Source organism: Ammospiza caudacuta, chromosome 28 (genome assembly GCF_027887145.1).
Source record: "Ammospiza caudacuta isolate bAmmCau1 chromosome 28, bAmmCau1.pri, whole genome shotgun sequence".
NCBI lineage: Eukaryota > Metazoa > Chordata > Aves > Passeriformes > Passerellidae > Ammospiza > Ammospiza caudacuta.
In genome coordinates, this window is record NC_080620.1 from 3,451,337 (window position 1) to 3,473,649 (window position 22,313).

General features: G+C 41.1%; 1 protein-coding gene across 3 annotated transcripts; it reads left to right on the top strand.

The window, feature by feature from the left end:
- The first annotated feature begins 200 nt into the window (after positions 1 to 200).
- On the top strand, positions 201 to 22,117 carry LOC131569066 (scaffold attachment factor B1-like). Of its 3 annotated transcripts, none has more exons than XM_058821285.1 (21): positions 203 to 456; positions 1,672 to 1,759; positions 2,708 to 2,772; positions 2,856 to 3,062; positions 5,049 to 5,108; positions 5,697 to 5,724; positions 6,625 to 7,129; positions 7,557 to 7,606; positions 10,442 to 10,542; positions 13,311 to 13,460; positions 13,556 to 13,632; positions 14,522 to 14,661; positions 14,945 to 15,036; positions 15,386 to 15,492; positions 17,274 to 17,567; positions 18,819 to 18,956; positions 19,417 to 19,459; positions 20,265 to 20,386; positions 21,248 to 21,360; positions 21,473 to 21,524; positions 21,764 to 22,117. In XM_058821285.1, the coding sequence occupies exons 1-21, from the start codon at positions 268 to 270 to the stop codon at positions 21,891 to 21,893; spliced, it is 2,751 nt and encodes a 916-aa protein (XP_058677268.1). In that variant the 5' UTR covers positions 203 to 267; the 3' UTR covers positions 21,894 to 22,117. The 3 variants fall into 3 exon arrangements, with proteins under 3 accessions (XP_058677270.1, XP_058677268.1, XP_058677269.1); XM_058821286.1 differs by lacking the exon at positions 203 to 456 and adding an exon at positions 771 to 926; XM_058821287.1 differs by lacking the exon at positions 5,049 to 5,108 and having other exon boundaries at positions 201 to 456.
- Positions 22,118 to 22,313: the final 196 nt, after the last annotated feature.

Consider the following 22,313-nt stretch of genomic DNA (forward strand, 5'->3'; position numbering starts at 1 on the left):
CCCGGTCCCCTCCCCCGCGCAAGCGCGAGAGCTCGCGAGCCGTCCTTGGACGCGGGCGACGCCTTTTGCGCCTGCGCGGGGCGATTCTCCCGCCAGGCCCCGCCCGCTCAGTCCCGCTCGCGCACGCGCACAGCGCGCTTTGTTTCCCCCTCCCCTCGGCGCGTCTCGCTCCCCACCATTTTGTGCCGTGATCTCCAGGTTCGCTGCTGGGTTGCGCTGCGTTCTCCTGCGCGTTCGGGCTCGAGGCCAAATATCGAAGGGGCCTTGATGGCGGAGAGTCAATCAGCGGCCGGACTGGGGGATTTCACATCCCTTGGTGGGGCCGCGGCTTTTGGCTCGGAACCTGAAACCCGGCGGCTGAGCGAGCTGCGAGTCATCGACCTGCGGGCTGAGCTCAAGCGGCGTAACCTGGACAGCGGCGGCAACAAGAGCGTCCTCATGGAGCGGCTCAGGAAGGTGAGGACGAAGCGCGGCGGGGGAAGCGGGGGGGGAGAGCGGCGTGCGGCCATCCGGGTCCTTTGTCTGTGGCGCTCTCGGCGCGTGCGCAGTCGGGTCCGGGACCCTGAGGGGAGCGGGGTCGGCGCTGAGGGCTGAGGAGAGCGGGGCCGGCGCTGAGGGGAGGGCGGCTCCGCTGCTGCCGCGGGCACCCGCGGGCTGTTGTTGGCCTGTCCCCTTTGCTGCCTCCGCTGCCTTCGCGCTGTTCTGTGGCACCGCTCTGTGGTGTGGGCGCCTGTTCTCCATCGCTGCTCTGAGCGCGGCTCGGGTTGCGCTGAGTACAATGTGAGATGGCCTCGGCCTGTCCGTCACCGCCTGACCCCGGTGTCCGCGCGTCCTTCCCCGCTTTACTCTCCGGTTCCCCCGACACACGCACACGGGCCTCTTCCCCGTACCCATTCTCGTGTTTCTCTGAGCCGTTCGCAGAATCGGTAAGCTGGGAAGGGATCGCACTGGGTCGTCTGCTCCAGCAGGATTTTGTCCTAGAACCCATGGTGCAGTATTTCGTCCTGACTATGTCCAGTGACAGAGACTGCACACCCTCCCTGGGCAATCTATTCCAGTGCATGCTTACTTGCACTGTAAAGAATTTTATGCTCCTATTGAGGTAGAACTTTCTGTGCATCAGTTCCTGCTCTGATGCTTGGCACCGCTACACTTGACCCTGTTCCATCTCTCTGACCTCTCTGGAATGTGTTCCCACAGACTTCCATGAGGCCAGAACAGCACGCTCAGCCTTGGCTCTTTTAAGGGGTCTAAAAAGCCTGCATATTAAAAGAAACCTCATTCTCCTGAGCAAGTCTCTCCCAGTTTTATACTGTTAATATGTTTATCTGCAGAGCAGGGAGCTTTGCTAAAGCTCCCCAGCTCTAGCTTGATTTGCCTGTGGGGATGTGTTACACCCTATTATTTAGCATTTCTGACAGGTGATACAGCTGCCTGGCTGTATGACCTGAGCTAGGGAGGGACACCAATGTTTTTCTTTAAAAAATCCTAAAAAATGCAGTTGTGGTTAAACCCTAGCAGGAAGCCAAGCACCACATAACTCTGTTATCAGCACAAACTCCAACCATAGCCCTCTGTCAGCTGCTGTGAAGGGAATTAACTGCCCCATCCAAAGCCATTACAAATGCACAGCAGCAAATCATACTGGATATCATCTGGTGTCTCCAACAGGCCATTGAGGAGGAAGGAGGAGATCCTGATGAAATTCCTGTGGCCTCAGAGCTGACCACAAAGAGAATGCCAAAAAGAACTAGCAAAGGTACAGTGTGTGGATACTTGCACTTCTACTGTTTGCATGGTGCTAGAACTTGGCATACAAACTTGTTTTCTCCTGTTGAATTAGTTTAATTTGAAAAAAAAAATTGCTTTTTACCTTGTGGGAATGGTGGAAACTCCATTTGTGGAATGGAGTGGGAAATGGTAAAACTCTCTTGCATTAATGAGCAATAACAACTTTAAACCTGTGTCTTATTAGGAAGTTTTGAAACTCAAAGATTAAACTGTAAATTGCAGGTGTTGCTGTATTTGTGACCATGAGTAGAATTGTGTCAAGTACAGAGCAAGCAGCTGCAGCATAAGCTTCATGGAAGCCTCTATAATTTGTAAACTTTAATTATATTTAACTATACATTGCTTCAAAATATTAAATGTTGCACATGCCATTCTACACGTGGCTTACTTGAGTTGCTGATAACTTGTTCTTAAAGTATTTTCTGATGAGAAACAGATTATTAAGCTGCTTTTTTTTAAGACAGAGAGGCTAAAAATAGAAAAAGAGCTGTTGTCTTTGAATAGCAGTATGCGGTGGAGGTGACAGATGTGCATAAATGTAATTTGTATGTCCAAGATCTTGAAAGTGAACACTTAATTCTTAAATCTGTTTAATTAAGGGAGGTGTTTTCATAACAATCTTAAGGTGTTACTCTTAAATGGATTACCCAGAGGCTGTTGTGTCTTTTTAGGTATTTAAGTGTTGTGCAATGAGACTGTAGCTTTAGAAAAATACTGTAGCATTTAAAAAAAAAATACTGCTGGTAGTTCATGCTGTGTGCTTTATGGGGTGGCAATGGGGCCTCAGTTACATCCATACAGACCCAGACTTTGAATCAGCTTTTTCAAGGATTACTTTTATAACAGATAATTCACAAAAGCTTAAACAAAGTACAAAACGTAGTGCTACATCTCACCATAGTGCTGCTGTTTGTAGGAAGAAAGCCAGAAGAAGAAGGTGTGGAAGACAATGGTCTGGAAGAAAACTCCAGAGATGGGCAGGTAAGTGAATGATGATTGCAGTTACTAAGAATGTGCATTGTGTGACCTGCAATAAACACACATTTACCCTTTTCTCTGTGTAGGAGGATATTGAAGCAAATCTTGACACCTTGCAGGACATTGACATGATGGATATCAGTGTGCTAGATGAAGCTGAGATAGATAACAGCAGTGCTGTGGACTGTGGGGAAGATTACAGTCCTGACAATATTCTCGATTCCCTGTCTGATAACAAAGATAATGTGGAAGCAGAAATGAAAGAGCTTCCTGATCAGCTGACAGAAAATGAGGTGAGTGAGGAGAGGTCTTTGTAATTTTTCAGAAGATATTTGATAGAGATATGGGCACATGGAGAAGGGATTTCAGTCCAGTGGAATACAGGACATGAATGTGGTCTGGATTCTATTCCCCATTCACAGCTCTCATGTCCTACTCTTACAAATGGTAAATATTCTTGAGGCTTGAAATGTTCTCAGTAGACAAATCACCATCTTCCTTACCTTGCAGCTTTGCTTGCTGTGAAAGGAGCCTGGAATTGAAAATGCTATATTAGTTTCTGTATTCCCTCTTCTGTCTGTATGTTGTATGTGTTAAAGTGTATATGTGCATACAGCCAGCCATCCAGGTATTTATATATATAGGGAGAGAGAAAAAGAAATTTTCAACTTGGGTAATTTGGATATTATTTCTGCAGAAATAATGCTCTGGTTTAAGGAAGCTGCTCTGTTTTCTCATACAGATTGATAAAAGAAGAACTTCTTGTGTTACCCTGTTCTGATATTGTCACTTTGACTTGGTTTTGAGAGCAGTTTGCAATGTCATTTGCAGACAGACTGCATTATCCATGTGTCACATTCACTCCCTAAATATTATCCTCTTGGATCCTTGTGGGTTTGTTTTAATTTATTTTAGGTTGTTCACTCATTACACAACATATTCTTTCTTTGGAGTCTGCATATCTGCTTCAACTTCGTATCATTTACCTTCTGTCACCTGAAAAGGGAGATTTTCTCCAAGCCTTTGTGTTTGATTGGTCTGTCAGTGCCACAGGAAAGCCAAGACCCCCAAAATCAGCATCCTGTTCTGGGCACCCCTCACTGGGAGTGCCCTGGAGCAGAGAGTGGTTCCAGTGCCCTGGGGAGGGTGACACAGTCCAGACCCCTGTCCCAGCTCTCCTCAGCTGTTACTCACTGCAGGCACTGGTGGTGCCCTGAAGGACTCACACTGATCCCTTTATGGAATAACAGCATTAATATAATAAAAAAATTACAACAGGTAAAGGTTCCAGGATTGCTGGTGGTATCTGTCTGCAAAATACCCCCACCACATTAACCAGCTTTAATTCCTACCAGAAGCTGGCTGGAGTTCATCATTCATCACACTCAGAGTACAATTCTTACCCACCAGACATCCCTAAAGGGGAAAAGACAGGTTCAGACTGTGGCAGTGGAGCCTTCCTTAACTTCTCCCCACTTTTAACTCACTTTTATACTATTTTTACATTCAGGTGGAGCTTGTGTGACTCTGATTTTCCATCAGTGAGGGTGGGCATGCTTTGGAGGTGGGTGACACCAGTGTGACATCTGAGGTGACTCTTGGCACAGAGCTGGGTCAACAACAAGAAATCTTCTGTCTTTTCCTTTGGCTGAAAGCTGCTCTGAGGCTTAGCAGCTGCAATTTACCACTGAGTCTCCCCTCTTGCAGGGATTTCAGTGCCCCAACAGACCAAACAAACTCAAAGGCTTGGAGAGAATCTCCCCTTTCATGGGACTGAACACAGTGGCAACAGCATCCCCTTCACCTGAAATCAATTTTGTGAGATTCTATAAATTAACTTCATGTAATGGATGAGTTTTGATTGCATCTTACCCTCCCCTCATTAAACAAAAAAAATTTTTGGGGTATGTTTTCAGTTTGGAAGAGTGTAAACCTAAGTCATCTTAATTTCTAACTTTTTTTTCACTTAGAAATTAAAGTTAAAAAGTGGGAAAGTGAAAAAAAAAATGTTCAGTAACCACAGAAATGTGAGATAAGACTCTAAGAGTAACTTTGAAATAGACAATGTCCTGTTGAAATTAAAATGAAAAGTAATTGGAGAAAGATATTTAAATATCAGGTATGTTCACACATTGCTCCTCATTTCTGGGTCACACTCTGAAGTAGCAATTGAGATTAAAATATTTCTGGTTTTCTTGAAAGGGAAAATTAAATACAGCTGTACTCTCCTTAAGCTGCTTTTGGTAAGAAATACTTTCATTCCTTTCTTACTCTTTTAGGAAGATTATGATGAGATTGAAAACAATTTAGAAGCCTCTTCAGATTTAATTGAAATGAAGGTAAACTGAAAATGTAGCTGTATTTCCTAGCTGTATGTTTTAATATGAATATTTACTGAATTCTCATACTGCAAAAAAGAAAATGTGACCATAACATGAAATTGTACCAGAATCCAAGACCTTGCTCAGCACAGTGTGTGAATTGAGGGTGCCCTGTGGTTTTTTCCCTACTTTTCAGTCAGCTCTCAAGATTTCCTTCACTTTATGGCAGATAAAAAGAGGCTTGTACTTCTGATTTCTTCTGTCTCCCACAATTATATGAATTAGTAGCTGGGTTTGTTTCTTACTATGTAGTTAGAGTTGTGGTATACAAAGGTACTTTATTGGTCTTTTTATAATTCAGATTTATTTGGGAGAATGCAGTTATGGCTGATATTTTGATGTGGCTTTATTGTGCCAGAAAAGAAAATATAAAATACTCCTTATATAAAATATTCCTTTCCAGTGGATGGTGAGAAAAAGAGCTAAATGTGGTAAATTAATTTATTTAGTTTTCAATTTTGGGATTGAGTAGGGAATTGTTATTATTCTGTATTAGAAAATGCATTTTATAAAATCCTCATTCTGTCGTCTTTCTTTCCTAAACAGAAAATGGAGAAGCTACACTTGGAGCCAGGTACTGTTAAAGAAAAACATATTCCTGTCTTTTCAACTAATACTTTTTAAACCATTAACTATTAAAAAACCCAAGCAAACAAACATAATTTGCATTATTTTTATAATGGACAATCCAGATCATGCAGGGTCATAGAGATTGGAAACCCAATCATATCCCCAGATCTGTGAAGTGATGCTTGAAATACTTCCAGTGAAATGAAATGGTTTAAAAACCTGTTAAACTACATAAGTGGATTTAGAGAAGTTTAATCACAGTTATAAAAGCTAAATATTCTACTTGTAAACAGATCTTGTGATATTGCACACACCTTAACTCTGTTACTATGTAGAGAGCAGTGAAAGCAGTAAAAAGATATTGTAGGGCATTAAAGTTTAAAGATTAGTTACTGGATACAGAAGAAAGAAGAGAGTTTCTTCATGGAAATTTCATACAGATACTTTTCCCTTTCTGGACTGCAAACACACTCATGCACCATCAGAAGATGCCCAGTTCTCATGTTGGACTGTCTCTGCTAAAAGAATTTCACAGAAATTTAAAAATTGAACTCTCAGTGCCTTGATACATTGAGTTAAGCATCTCGGACTCTGGAAGCTAACTAGAGAAGAAACAGAGCTGAACGATTTGCTGAAGAATATGAAGGCTGAGCCTGAAGTTTTTTGTTAAATCTGTGGGGGCATTTTTCTTGGCTGTTGAGGTGCTAGGGCTGATTTGGCAGGGTGTGAGAGAGCAGTTAGCGTGGTAGGTGTAACACTGTGTACACTAGGGTTTTCCAATCTCTGTGTAGCTTAGCAGTTCTCTTGGTGTTAGTGTGGCAGCCATGCCAGTTCCACATTTGTGATTTGCTGTATTTCCCTGGTGATTAAATCTTGTGCCATTCTATTCCTGTTAAATCCGTAGAAAATGAGAAAATACTCGACATTTTGGGGGAAACTTGTAAATCTGAGCTACTTAACGAAGAACAACCTCCCGAAGCGGAGCGGCCGCGTGCGCAGGAAGCCAGTAACGCGGGGCCAGGCAAGAGGCTGGCTGAGGAAGAGGACGCTCTCGCTGCCGCTCAGCTGGAGGAAGATGCTTTAGCTTTGGACAGCAAATCGGCCCAAGCTTTGGCAAGGAAGGAAGCAAAGCGTTTAGTGGTAGCAAAAGGGGAGACAAGTGAACAGAGCCCCGAGGAAGAGGCCCCGGACTCTGAAGGTGTAGTGGTAGAGACCCTAAGCGATCAGAGTAGCAAACGCTCCCAAGGCCTGGAAGCCTCTAGTGGGGAGGCAGCGGAGAAAGGCGCAGGTGCCGAAGCCAGAGATAGCAAAGAAGATGGCAAGAGAGCAGAAGACAAAGCTAATTCTGAGGAATCTTCCCCTGCCACTAAAGAGTCCTCAGCCAGTGAGGGCGGTGATCAGAAAAAGAGGTTTGTTTTTTCTCCGTTCTAGACCAGATGCTATCTTTTATCATTGGTCCTTAAGTGATGCGAATAAGCTGTTTCCTTCAATTGGCCTCCGAGACTGATGAAATTGTAGCCTATTCCTAAAGGTCTCTTTTATTTCTCCATGTGCAGATATTTTTTATTTTTTTTAAACGCAGTGGGTTTGATTTCTTTCCTTCCTCAACCTTCAAAGGTTGTTTTCCCAAATTAGTCTTATTTGTAATCATCTTCTTAATGTAAGTCTGTTTAAGAATCTGACTTCGTTATTTCTTGTCAGATTTCTTAAATCCAGTATACAAAGGTGTGTTTTCGTTTGCAACATATTTTCTGGTAGGTATTTAATTTTAGCTTTTTTCATAGTTTATATTTAGTCACTTTTCTTTCTGACTTGAATAATGTGTTTTGTCTTTAGCCCTGTTGAGGAGGACAGAGATACAAAAATAATCTCAAAAGATGAGAAAGGTATGTTTGTTTTTAGATGTAGAACTTGAATGATTGCTTGGATGGCTGCTTGTCTTGGATGAGTTATTCAGTAGAAATTGGTTGCAATCTATGCAGCTGTTAAATAGCATAAATTCACCTCTTTCTGCATTTTCTTAGTAATGTCTAAATAAGTATTTTCCTTTTATGCAAACACTGTTGTGTTTGTATCTTGATTTTTAAAGGTCAATGTTAATACATGGCAATTATGTTTTTTTGGCACTGGAGATGCCCACTAACAGTTTTTAGGAACCTTTTGCAATTGTTTGCTTTACTATACACTTGGAATCCTCTTTCCCATTTTCTGTTTTGCTGAAGTAATTTGAGATCCAGTATTCACATTTAAATGCCACAAATATTACAGCTTAATGTTGCCTTGAAATTATATTGATTTTATTAAACTTCTGTCCACACAGATCCTATCTATGGTGCAAATAGGCATCATAAACAAGAAGAATATATTTTGATCAGTGACAGATACCTTCATACTTCTTGCTTTTAATAACCAAGCAGCTGAGCCTTTGCAGCACTGTTCTCTTACATGCTGCTGGGCAGGACATCAGCACTTTAAAATATGGAAGTTCCAGCAATTCCTATAAAAATCAAGAAGTTCATTGTGAGGAGGAATTGGATTGGTTTTAATTGGGTTTTACAACCCAGACTCACCTCCCTGTCAGCTGCTTTTTCCAGGATCCTGGGTTATGCCTGTTTGCACAAGCTGCTGGCCCTCCCTTGTTAGGGTCAATTTGCCTCTTGTTTCCAGTCTGGAATCTCAAGTTCTCTTATTTCAGAATATTTCAAGGAGTTTTCTGTGCATGCTGTCCTTTACCTGAGGACTTGAGTGCATTATTTTTGTGAACTGAGAACACCCTTCCATGAGTTTGCTTTCAGAGCAGCCTTGAGGAATTTGGGTGTCTGAAACCACCTTGCTTCTGCATTCCTCTGTGCTCCACAGTATTTGTTTTATTCATGTTCTGGCTTTGTGAACAGCAGTGAGAGGGAACTGCTTGAGTGTAACATTCTCTGCAGTGACTGAGCCTGAAGGAACCTAAAATAGTATGTACAAGTCAGGTGTGACTCATACATTCCTATTTCCCACTTGTATGAAAGGGTTTTATTTAGGATGAAGAGTTTTCCATATTCCATGCAAGAATTCTGAAAACTGTCTTGTCAACAAGAGTGCAGAAAAATAAATTTATGAGCTCGCCCTGCTGGGTTTGGCTGTTGATGGATGCACATCTGAAAGATTTCTCCAGTGTTGATGGTTCACTCCCAATTCCTGCATTGTTCTTGGTTCAAAGTTAAATATTTTCAAGTCCCAGTATTTCTTTGTCTTAAAAGTGCAGAACCATTGCAGGAGCACTTTTTAAAGCCTTGTGGGAGGGCAAAACCTGACATTAAGACTGATCAATCCTTAATCAAAAAGGATATTAACATAGTTTTAAAAATCTTTTAAAAATGCATTGGTAAAATAGCAGAAAAAAAGAAAAATGAGCACTTTCTTCAGGATTCTGGTGCCAGAGTAACTACAGACAGTAATTTTTAAATTGTAGAAATGTGTGGAGTAAAAGCATCAAAGCCTTTGGCTCAGCTTTTTAAAATACCAGCACAATGCATCTCCCATGTGTTTGTGTGCATGCACTTCTGAGCCAAATGATGGCACAAGTGTACTCACCTTTATACAAAAAAAACACCTCTTTTTGGGTATTTTGTAAGAGATTGATACAAATCACTGCATTCTTCCCTAGGAAACCTGTTTAAATATTTAATTAATAAATATAAATTTATTCTTAATATAAATTTAATATTAACTATGTTCTCAGTTACTTGTGCCAGTGACTGAAATTATCAGGTTGTAGAAGATGGAAAGGCACCCAAATAAAATAGCATTTTGGAAAGGTTCTGGGAAAAATGACTTCTGTAAAATTCCATTTATCACCAAAAAAAAACCCAAAACAGAAATATAGAAGCAGGGAGTTGGATTGAAACTCATTCACTGAGGCCTTGGAGCTGCCCAGACTGACAGAAGGACAGGACAGACATTTCAGAGGAGACTGGAAACAATCCTTGTGTGAGTGCTTCATGCAAACACTGAACCTTGGGCTGCAGTTCATCTTTAATCACTTCATGGTGGGTGTTCAGACTTGGCAAATTCATCAGCATTTATTAAATCACCTTTGTAGCTGAGCTGCAGAATTGGCCAGGGGTTTTCTGGAATTCTTGCATGGTTTAATTTAGGTCTGATTTCCTAAATTCCTAGGCCAGGTCTTTCCTAAGGTCAGACTGAATCCCAGCTGAGGATCTGTGTGGGCAGAAAGAGAAATTCCCTTGGTTTCTTGGTGGTGACTATTTTTCTTTGAGAGGAATTCTGCATCAGCATTCCCTTGGAGTTAGGATAAAAATAAGATAAAAATTAGTTAATATAAAAAGACCTGAGCACATGTGGGGTGCAGACACAGTTCCCACAGTTCCTCTGTGTTCTGTAAATTACTTGGATTTATCCTGGCATGTTTTTAAGGGCCTCATTAAGTCAGAGGTGCCCTAATCCAGTTGCTTTCTTGAAGAATGATATATAATATTTCTATATCAAAGCTCATAGTTCCACCCAAATTTTTGCACTTGTACTGCTCCTTACCTTCAGCAAAGCAAATCATGGGAGGAGAATATCACACAATGCATTTCTTGCTCTGTGATTTAAAAAAAAATTAAAAATTTGTGATCCTGCTCTGTTTTAATTCACATAACAATTCAAGTAATTAATCCAAATAATTAGGATTTGGGGTATGTTTTGGTTTTTCTGTTTGTTTTCCCACCTAGGTCGCAGTGCTAGCAGTTCTGGTAGAAACTTTTGGGTGAGTGGATTGGCTTCCACCACCAGAGCTACAGATCTGAAGAATCTGTTTAGCAAATATGGGAAGGTAAGGAGTTGTTTATTAATTTTTGTTGGTGTGTTTTTCTTTTGTTGTGTGGTTTGTTTGCACAAGTTTATTTGAAACTGTTAATGAAACTTTTAAAGCTCTCATCACTGAAAGTACCCATGAAAAGATTCTAATTACCAAAAATACTGTGAGATATCAAGGAAAAATGCACATTGAATGACTGGAGGTTTTTTATTCTGTTGCCCAGAATATATAAAAATAAATATAAAATTCCATTTGAAATAGTCAGTAACTATACACACACTTCTGTGCTGCAGTGTGGGATTTTCACCTGAAAATTCACAGGCAATTGAATTAAATGCTTATTAAAGATTTCCTTAGGAATAAGTAAAATATGCAGTAGATGTTGAGACAGAATTACTGGGGAATATCTTAGAAATTGCCTTAGTAACTTAAATTTCAATTTATCAGGAGTTGGCAGTTCCTTTGAAAAACACTTGTTTGGGTAGTTTGGGATATGGGGACGTGTTTGGTTTTGCAGTTGCTGTTAAGGACAGACAAAATGTCAATATCAACTGGAAAATTGAAAGAGTTCAATAAAAAGCTGATATCAGAACCATTAGTGAGGATTTTTGTCAGACCTCTGAATCCTATTTACAGATTACTACCAGCAGATTGTAATAAAAGCAAATTGTGTGTGCTGGCAATCAACCATTGGATGTTTTACTGATAAAAATACTCTGGAACTTAAATATGATTTTACAAATAGGTTCAAAAATTGATTGGTTGTAGCACAGCTTGGAGTTTAAAAGTCATGGGACTGGTAAAACCTTTTTAAAGCTCCTTGTAATGCTATAGTTGCATTGATTTGCTTAGAATTCCATCTGGTAACCTAAAATGTTGGTCATGGAGATGTGCCACAAAACTTTAATTAAAAGCTAAACAACAGCCAACCTAGCATTTGGCTCTGATAGATGTCATGGTACATTGAGTCATTTAAATAAAATATTGTTATTTTCTTCAGGGTGTTAACAGAGTTCCTGGAAGTAGATGTACTTGTGCAATAAAGCAAATGCTCAGAAGTAGGTTCTTTATTCAGCTGTACTTTTAAACATCTCTCCTGAAATATGATTGATTTCTGTATTACAAAGTGAGCTGTCCTGAATATCTGAGCATATATAAACACCATTTGGGTGATTTTTCAAGCTCTAGTTTCTGGGGAAACTTCATGTTTCTTAAAGATTGCAGAAACATTGTTGATCTGCCTCAGCAGAAACACATAAATATTTTTTGGAGGGAAGGTGGCACTTAGCAGCTGAGCATTAATGTGGAAATCTGCTTAAAAATTTATATTGGTATTTACTATTTTATACTAAAGCAAAATGATGTAAAGTTTAGATGCCTTTTAAATAAATTTTATTGTCACTTGTCACAAATTTTATTGACAATTTTATTGTCTTTCTCTGGACAAGATTTCAATCTTTAGCTCCCACCTCTTGGTTCAGCTTTTTTAGCATTCCAGTGATAACAGAAGCATGGTTGGCTCCAAGCATTGCACTTTTATATGTGTTAATCTCTCAAAACCAGAACTTTCCTGCCTGGTAGTGGCCAGGAATTAAAAAAGCAGAAATGGAGCTTGTAGTTGGTGCTGTTTAACCTTGGAGACTTTTCACCAGGGAGAGTAATTCCATTTTTTTCAGCACTTAGCAGATGAACATTAATGTGGAAATCTGCTTTAAAATTTGTATTGATATTTAATATTTCATACTAAAGCAAACTGATGTTGTTGATGTAAAGTTAGATGTCTTTTAAAACAAATTTATTGTCACCTGGGAGGTCTTTCTCTGGAAAATAATTCAATCTGTAGCTCCCACCTCTTGGTTCAGCTTTTGTAACATTCCAGAGGTGACAGGAGCATGGTTGGCTCCAAGCAATGCAAAACCAGAACTTTCCTGCCTGGTAGTGGCCAGGAATTAAAAAAGCAGAAATGGAGCTTGCAGTTGGTGCTGTTTAACCTTGGGGACTTGTCCCAGGGAGAGTAATTCCAATTTTTTGGCACTTAGCAGCTGAGCATTAATGTGGAAATCTGCTTTAAAATTTGTATTGATATTTACTGTTTCATACTAAAGCAAACTGATGTTGTTGATGTAAAGTTAGATGTCTTTTAAAACAAATTTATTGTCACCTGGGAGGTCTTTCTCTGGAAAATAATTCAATCTATAGCTCCCACCTCTTGGTTCAGCTTTTGTAGCATTCCAGTGGTAACAGAAGCATGGTTGTCTCCAAGCATTGCATCCTTGTTAAGCAGAATCAAAATCAGAGTCTCAAAACAGAAACTTTCCTGCCTGGTAGTGGCCAGGAGTTAAAAAAGCAGAAGTGGAGTTTGCAGTTGGTGCTGTTTAACCTTGGGGACTTGTCCCAGGGAGAGTAATTCCAATTTTTCGGTACTTAGCAGCTGAGCATTAATGTGGAAATCTGCTTAAAAATTTGTATTGATATTTACTATTTCATACTAAAGCAATGTGATGTTAATGCAAGGTTAGATGCCTTTTAAAACAAATTTATTGTCAGCTAGGAGGTCTTTCCCTGGAAAAGAATTAAATTTTAGCTCCCACCTCTTGGTTCAGCTTTTGTAGCATTCCAGTGGTGACAGAAGCATGGTTGGCTCCAAGCAATGCAAAACCAGAACTTTCCTGCCTGGTAGTGGCCAGGAATTAAAAAAGCAGAAATGGAGCTTGCAGTTGGTGCTGTTTAACCTTGGGGACCTGTCTCAGGGAGAATAATTCCATTTTTTTTTTTTGGGGAAGGTGGTGGGGGCCAAGGTGGTGACCAACGCTCGCAGTCCCGGCGCTCGCTGCTACGGCTTTGTCACCATGTCCACAGCTGAGGAGGCCACCAAGTGCATCACCCACCTGCACAAGACAGAGCTGCATGGCAAGATCATTTCTGTGGAAAAAGTGAGTACTGGGCCTCAGAGATGCTGAATTCCCAGCAGATTGTGCAAATGGTCGAGGCCACATTCTCAGCTGATGATGTGCAAAATAAATTTCAGGCAAAAAATGAACCCGCTGGGAAGAAGACAAGTGAAAAAAAAGAGAGTGAAGCAAAGAGAGAAACAGTCAGTGAGAGGTACTGTGTTAAAAATTCTCCTACCAAAGGTGTTTTGCTTCAGTCTGTGTTGATGTCAGAGAAAAGTTAAATTACAGTAAGAATTTCTGTGGCAAAAATTGATAAAAGGAGTACAGCTTTTACTACAAGACAGACTTGAGTTGATGTTCAGTGCCTAAATTAAAATGTTCCTATTGTGTGCTTTAAAGTAGGCATTGGAAGGTTGCATTTTCAAGCACACCTTTAAATTTTAATTTTAATTTTTAATTTAGCCATATTTGAGGTTTAGTAATGATTGTGGGGCTTTCATGTCTTAAATCTGTAGGAAAGATACGAGAATTTTGATCTGTGTATCACTATTTCCTCATTACCTCCTGTCTCACTGGAATAGGGTTTCCTCCAGGTCCCAGACAGTTAAAACAGAATTGTGCAAGATCTGTTCCCAGATCATGTTCCTCTTGAGCACTGTGCTCTTCCTCTCTAGCATTGCTGAAAGAGGCACTAAGAGAGTAAATTAAACACTGAGAACTTTGCCTTGAATTATCTTCTTGAGGCATAACTTCTGTTAAATGCTATTTGCTGAGAATTTTTTGCTGTTATTTCACCCAGTTGCCTGACAAAAAATGGTTCATTGTCATGTTGTGTAAGAAACTCTGGGTATTAAGCACAAAGTGGTGTGAATTTGTCCTCATGCTTCCAGTTGAGATTCTGAATCCTGGCCCAGTTTGTTGACTACTTGGATAGTCTGAATATCTTGTTTTATGGTGCAGGAAGTTGTGGGAGGAAATATTTGGAAATCTAATTATGATTGTTATCACATCAGAATTCTACTTTGTTGCTGGCATTTCCCTTGAATTTTTTTTTTCTCTTAGTCTGTATTAATCTAATCTTTATCAATATCTATCCACAGACCTGGTGGTGCTAAAAGAGATGAGAAATCTGACCAAAAAGATGATTCTAAAAAAACAGAAGATAAAGATGAAAAGGAAAAAAAAGATAAAGATGACCAGAAGTCTGGTTCATCAGATCAGTCTAAAACTATTAAATCAGGTAATTGGGTTGTTGGTTTTTATACAGATATGTTGATGTAGGAATATTTAATTGTAGGTAGTTCTTTCTAAAGATACTGGGATTGTTTCAGATACTTGGGTGGAAATCCAGGATGAGTAAGGGGAGATGTTTAACATTAAAAGAGGTGCCTGGATTAGGTGGAGTGAAAAAATTGATTTTGAAGAGAGAGTTAAATGCCAATTTTCACATTTTAGAGAGCATGGTGTAGCAATGAATGGTGAAGGTCATAAAATTCCTTTCTTTCCACTTCTGATTTATTTAGGAAGTAAAGGAACAGAGAGAACAGTAGTCATGGATAAATCCAAAGGAGAACCTGTTATTAGTGTGAAAACCTCTACTACATCAAAGGACAGAGTAAGTGATGCTTCTGCATGGAAAACATTTTCCTTAGAAACAGATCCTGAATACTGCCAGGCTCTGTACAACCCACACTTGTCTTGCCAGTTTGTCCAATTAGAGTTTCTAAAACATGGTTTTAATTAATAAAATCCCTCTCATTTGGCTGGTACAGCACTCAAATCCTGCCAAACAAATGGGGCAAGGTATCACTGTATTAATATATGGTAATGATAAAAAATAACAACTTTTGGAAAAAAACCGTGACCAAGCTTTGAGATGTGAACTGTACAAATGGAAACAGAGCTCAGAGGATTGTTTATGGTGGTTTTCCTTTAATAAATTGAAGTTTCTCTTTTAAATACAGAGCGTTAAGAGCCAGGACCGCAAATCAGAGAGCAGAGAGAGACAAGGGATTGTCCCCTTTGACAAAATCAAAGCACAGAGGAAAATGAGGGAGGCAGAGCAGCGCCGGTAAGAGCAGCACTGACATTCTGTGGGGTTTTATCCCTAAAATGGATACCATTTTCACTTCTAATCAAATAAAACAAAGAAAAATGCCTTCAGTTTCTTTTCCTCACTTGTAATTTTGTTCTATTTTTATCAGTATCTATGGAACTTAATTTAGTTATTTAATTATTTTTGATGGGGCTTTTTCTTTGTTTTCATATTCTTTATAGGTTTCATAATGTTTAAAGGTGATAGTTTCCATCCTTCAAATTCCTTGTTAGAACTGTGACCTGGATTCCATGTTCTCCATACATTACAAAACTTCTATTTCTCACCTAAAAGTAGTCAGATTGAAGAGGAGGAAAATGGTTTTGTTATATTTATTGAGGAGGAAAAAGTTTCTCCCTCCTAGTTAAATTCATGAGCTTTAACTCAGGAATCATTTTCCACCATACCATCCTGCCTTCCTTCACAAAAATAAAATACTCTTCACAAATACTTTATGTCAATGTAAGAAATTAACTGTGAGCATTTGAATTCAGACTCTTGTGACCATATAGAAATATTTGTTTGCATTTGGATTCAGATTCTTCTGACCATACAGAAGTATTTGTGGGCATTTGGGTTCAGATTCTCCTGATCCATAGAAGTATTTGTGAGCATTTGGACTTAGATTCTCCTGACCATATAGAAATATTTTGTAGGCATTTGAATTCAGATTCTCCTGACCATACAGCAGTATTTTTGGGCATTTGTATTCAGATTCTCCTGATCCTATAGAAGTGTTTGTGTGCATTTAGATTCAAATTCTCCTAACCCTATAGAAGTCTTTGTGGGCATTTGGATTCAGATTCTCCTGACCATATAGAAATATTTGTGAGCATTTGGGTTCAGATTCTCCTGATCCATAGAAGTATTTGTGAGCATTTAGATTCAGATTCTCCTGGTTATATAGCAGTATTTTTGGGCATTTGGGTTCAGATTCTCCTGACCATATAGAGTATTCCCCCCTGGGGATGGGTTTTGTAGGAGTAATTTGATCAGTCTCTAAATAAATTTGTGTACATTGTATCTTCCCTCCATGTGTGTTAATTTCAAGGGGATGATGCAAGTTTGCGGCCACTGTAATTTTAATTTTTAGCACTCTTTTGACTTCCTTTCTTTGCTGAAGTATTGGAATAAGGCTCCCAGTATTACCAGTTAGATTGTGCCTGGGCCAGTCTGACCCTCGCTGCTGGGCCAAAGGCAGCAACTGTGGTGTAATCACCCCAGAGATACCTTGGCTTGCTGGAGATTGCAGCTGGGCACTGAACAAGTCCAGGCTTGTTAGGAACCCTGTTTACCTCAGGAGGATTAGCTTCAGGCGATGGTGAAGAGAAAAAGGAGAGGATTCTGCTGAAGGGTTTAATGTCCAGAGGTTTATTCCATGGTTACAGAGGTCTGAACGTGAGCAACTGCTCCAAGGCCGCATGGTCTGATTCACCTTTTAAGCTCAGGGACAGGGGGAGGGGAGGGGACAGGTGAGCACCAACCAGGTGAGAGGGGCAGGGTCTCAAGGGACAAGGGACACCCAGACAGGCCAATGACCCCCAGGCCTGAGGGGCATCCTTTGAACTTGACCAACCACACAACGCCTTGCTGGAATGTTAGGCCTGATGGACAGGACTCACTCAGCATGGGGGCAAGGGGGAAGGGAGAGAGGTGTAGGCACACCTGGGGAAGTGACCTGGAAGGCCAAAATGGGACATTACAGCACACCACAACACTGAAGCATTGCCTGTGTCACTTCTGTCTCTGCTCCACAGCACCCGCGAGCGCCGGGAGCGGCAGCAGCACCTCCAGACCATCCGCGAGCGCGAGGAGAGGGAGAGGCTGGAGATCGCTCGGGAGAGGCTGGAGATCGAACGGCAGCGCCTGGAGCGGGAACGGATGGAGAGGGAGAGGCTGGAGAGGGAGAGGATGCACATCGAGCACGAGAGGAGACGGGAGCAGGACCGGATCCAGCGCGAGAGGGAGGAGCTGCGGCGGCAGCACGAGCAGCTGCGCTACGAGCAGGAGCGGAGATCCGCCATGAGGAGGCCCTATGACATAGATGGCAGGTGAATGTGCTGGTCTCACTGCTACTGAGGGAACCCCAGCCAGCCCCAAGACAGTGAACAGCAGGGGAGACACTCTCTCATGTCCCCAAGGGTACCAAAGGCAGCCAGGCTGATCACCTGCAGCACAAGAGACACTGGAAAAACGGAGAAGATGAAGGGGTCTGCTCTTAGCAGGGGTTAATCCAAGGTTTATTCTAGGAGCTCTGGAGGAGCCCCTACACCTCAGGGGGCTCCTGCTGAGAGCCCCGGGAGAGGTGCCAAGGTTACATTTTAAGGGAGATGGAAACCTAAAATAGATAACATTTTATTAACCCTAATAAGGGATGGATACTGGGAAATGGACATTTAGGTCAGTTTATGGGGGTTGACCCCTGGCCTCTGGCTGATCACTCAACATCCTGGACCAAAGCTTCTAGATGGAGAGGATGGGATGCTGAGTGATTGACACAGAGACAGGGTGGGGATTTGGGGATGATCTCAGCAAAGGAAAGGGATTACACTGGTAAAGGGGGTACAATCTGGGGTAAACCATTTGGGAAAGATACAGGGATACAAAAATAAAACTATTACAAAGTATAAAAACACACTACAACTGGTAAAGCCACCAAATCCTCATGATGCCAGTGGGAAATGGCACTGCCAGATTCTGTCTCATCTGCATAGACTGGAAAAAGCCATACAAGTGCTCTAAGCAATTTTTGGTTGCATTGAGATGGTTGTGTTTAATAACCCAGGTTTTTTGACACCCTTTTGAACCTAATTTCCCTTCTTTGGGTTTGGAAGGAGGAACAATATCAAAAGGCATTTATTGAATATCAAAGATACCCTTGTCGCAGGGAGAAATGACACATCTGACTCCATTGATATCAGAAGGCTAATTAATGACTTTATTATACTACATTTCACTACATCTAGACTGAATCTGCACAAGCACTCAACTGCACCAAATCTCATGACTTCCAGCCAACAGTCCAAACACACATACCTGGATTCAGTTGGTCAATGAATCCAAACACACCGGAATCCATTACCAATTCCCTTCAGGTAAACTCTCTTCCACAATACATTCCACTTGTGCACACCAAGGGGAGCAGCAATTGAGATAAGAATTGTTTTTTCTTTCTCTGAGGTTCCTCGCTGCGATTCCCAGAAAATATCCTTGGGAAGTTGTGCCTTGCTTTTCTCTGTGGAGAGAAATGCAGCCACAGGCATTTATTCTGTGGGCTGAAATGAGTCTGTTCTTTGTTTCAGGAGGGATGATCCATACTGGACAGAGGCAAAACGAATGGCCATGAATGACAGGTACCACTCAGACTTCAGCCGCCAGGATCGCTTCCATGACTTCGATCACAGGGACCGTGGCCGTTACCAGGAGCACTCAATAGACAGGTTGGTGTCTCACCTCTGCTGCTGCTGACAGCAAAATACAAATATGTATTTCATGTCACATTTTGCTTCTATACTCAGTTTGCATTTTATTTTTCAAATGGCTGTGGAATTTCTCTTCTAAAACTATGAAAAGATCTGTACAGTGCCATGAGTTAAAGCTTCTCCCAGGCTTGGTCAGAGTTTTTTTCCAATCTGTTTCACACATTCATAGGATTCTGAAAAATAGTATTGTAGGCACCTAGAATTTTAACAAGAAGTTTTGGTTTATACATTAGGACTAACTCTGTTTCCCAGAAATCCAAAATGTGGCATGTTTTCCATATTTGCTGTTTATGCCTTTTGTGGATAATATGGCACGATGTGAGAGCAGGATTTTTCATCTATGTTGTTAAATAAATGGATTTTTATAGACTGCTGTGGGTTTTACTATCACAGTCTGATTCTAATTGTCTGTTTCTAGGAGAGATGGATCCAGAACAATTATGGGAGATCGGGATGGACAAGTGAGTTGCTTTTATAGAGCTACAGAAATATCTTTACATCTTATAACCTGGTTTTCTATAGTGTGTGTGTGTCAGATTACATTTCAGTAGTTGAGAATTACATTATATCTACCAAAATATGTTGGAGTAATCAGATTGTTTTCAATAAGATTAAATTAAATTTGAGTATTTGTTTATTATAAAAGATATCGTTATTCTGATAGAAATCAAAGCAAGTGAGTTGTGTCAAAATACACTATTCCAAAAGATAGCTTAGAAGAGGCAAAGGTACAAAGCAAATTCACTTTACATGGTTAAAACTGAACTGTAGAGATGTTTGTGGTTGAGGGCTGGGGAAAAGACTTTCAGGGCTCATTCAAGCAGTGACAGGTGAATTTTATGGAGTCATAGAATCCTCAGTGGCCTTTACTGTGAGGTTTGGAGGGACCTGGGTAGGCTGGAGAGTTGGGCTGATGGGGAATATCCTGAAGGTCAAGAGCAGGAAATGCAAAGTCCTTGGCTGATGTTACCAGTGTGCATCAATAACTGATGGGAGGGAGGATGTGGATAAGATGTAACAAGGTGCCACAAACTGGAACACAGTTCCATCTGAAGAGGATTCCAGTCCCCTTTAACTGGGAGCTCTGGAGCAGGCTGCATGGAGAGCCTGTGCTATCTCTAGCTGGGGAGATCTTCAAAACCCCCTGGGAAAGCCTGGAGCTGGCTGACCCTGAGCAGCTGTCAGGAGGTCCCTCCCCTCCCAGATGAGGGTGAGATGGAGCAGTTGCAGCTGTGAGCAGGTGTGTGACAGCTCTGTCCCTTCCAGCACTACCCAGACGAGCGCCACGGGGGCCCCGACCGGCACTCGCGGGACTCGCGGGACAGCTGGGGCAGCTACGGCTCCGACAGGAGGATGAGTGAGAGCAGAGGGATCCCCCCACAGTCACGGTTAGTGCTGCCAACACTCTTCAAAGCTCTTCTCCTGCACCTAAGGAGTGTTCCCACATGTCAAAGTTTTTGGAAGATGGTATTTTGTTTTTTCCAGCTTTCACCAAAGGTGTGTTGGATGGACTGCAGATATTTGATGGCTTGTGCTTCTAAACATGCACTCACCTGATCTTTTTAATAACTTCACATCTTAAAGTCATAATGCTTTCCATTAATTTTTGTCATGGTGTTCACAGGGGTCTTAGGATGAGGGAAGAGATGAAAATGTTGACTCCATGTTTCAGGAGGCTTGATTTATTATTTTATGATATATATTATATTAAAACTATACTAAAAGAATAGAAGAAAGGATTTCATCAGAAGGCTGCTAAGAATAGAAGAGGAAAGAATAACAAAGGTTTGTGGCTCTGACTCTGTCTGAGCCAGCTGACTGTGATTGGCCAATAATTAGAAACAACCACATGAGACCAATCACAGATCCACCTGTTGCATTCCACAGCAGCAGATAATCAATGTTTACATGTTGTTCCTGAGGCCTCCCAGCTTCTCAGGAGGAAAAATCCTAAAAAAAGGATTTTTCATAAAATGAGTCTGTGACAAATTTTAACTAGCATTCCTATAAACCTTGCTAATTTCAGGATAGTGGTTCTCCCCCAATATCTTTTTTACTCATCATCTTAGTTGGTTCGAGCAGAAAAATTTTTCTGAGATTTTACTTAAAAGATAACGATGTAAATATTATTAAGATTCACATGAGCCTTGATACAACATTTGTGTAAGTTTGTGACTTAGATTCAAACATAAAAACTATTCCATGTGCTCTGGCTCGTGTGACAAGATGGGAATTTCCTGTGTTCACAGGGATGGACGTGACTGGGGAGATCACAGTCGGAAGTTTGAGGGGCACCAAGATCGTTCCTGGCAGAGCAGCGTGGATGGAGGGATGATAGGACGGGATCATGAGAGATGGCAAGGTATGGCTCTGCACAGCTCCTTAGCTGTGCTGTGTGAAAAAGAAAATTCAGACATTATCCTTGAAGTAAAACTCTTGCTGGGGATATAAAGGGGTTGTTTGAACTTTTTTAGGTGGCGGTAGAGGCAGACCTGGCCATGTGATGCATCGTGGAGGCATGTCAGGGTAAGAACTTTAAAAGGAGCAAAGTGTTTGTTTTCCTGTTAAGGGACATTTTTTCTATTTAAATTGACAAAGGGAGTATCAGTTATCTAATTTGTTACTTAAATATCAATGAATAATTAAATATCCCCATGGTTTTTATGTAATGCAATTTATGGAAGAATGAAAACAAATAGAACGCCCATTCTAGCAACCTGAGAGTACCAGCATGAGAATACTGAAATGTCTGAATCCCTTTGCAGGCGTGGCAGTTTCATGCAGGGTGGCAATCAGAGTCAGATCATGCACGGAGGAGGAATGCAAGGAGAAGGATTTGCTGGCCAGGAAAGGGCAAACAGACCGAACGATCCTCGGTTCAACCGTCGCTACTGACTGGGTTTGGTTTTTAATGCAAGGTGGCAAGTGAAACAAATCTGTTACCCCAGGGTTACCATTAATTGTAACTTATGGGCTACTGTAAGTGTAATTTTTTTTAAGCTGCTGCCATATTATGTCACTCAATCCAATGTGAACTCATTTGTTTTGTAAGGTGTTGTTCATATCCCATTTAAAAATGTTTGTTAATGAAGCATTCCATTTTCCATAAATAAACGCCAGTTTACAGTTACTTGCTTTGTTTCAGCGGTTCCTGTCAAACAGATTTCTTCAGCTTAACATTGTTTCAAAGATGAAATGCCAAAATGCCTTAGAGGTGTCCCTTTGCACTCCCAGAAATAGTGAAATATTGTATTTTACCACAGCTGTCAGTTACCAACGCATGAGAGAACGTTTGTGGATCACAGCTGCCAAAGT

Excerpts from the sequence above, each read along its gene's own strand:
- LOC131569066 (XM_058821285.1), top strand. The coding sequence starts at position 268 with ATGGCGGAGAGTCAATCAGCGGCCGGACTGGGGGATTTCACATCCCTT. Across the intron at positions 5,725-6,624 it reads GAAGCTACACTTGGAGCCAG|AAAATGAGAAAATACTCGAC; the intron begins GTACTGTTAAAG and ends TTAAATCCGTAG. Across the intron at positions 13,633-14,521 it reads AGAGAAACAGTCAGTGAGAG|ACCTGGTGGTGCTAAAAGAG; the intron begins GTACTGTGTTAA and ends ATCTATCCACAG.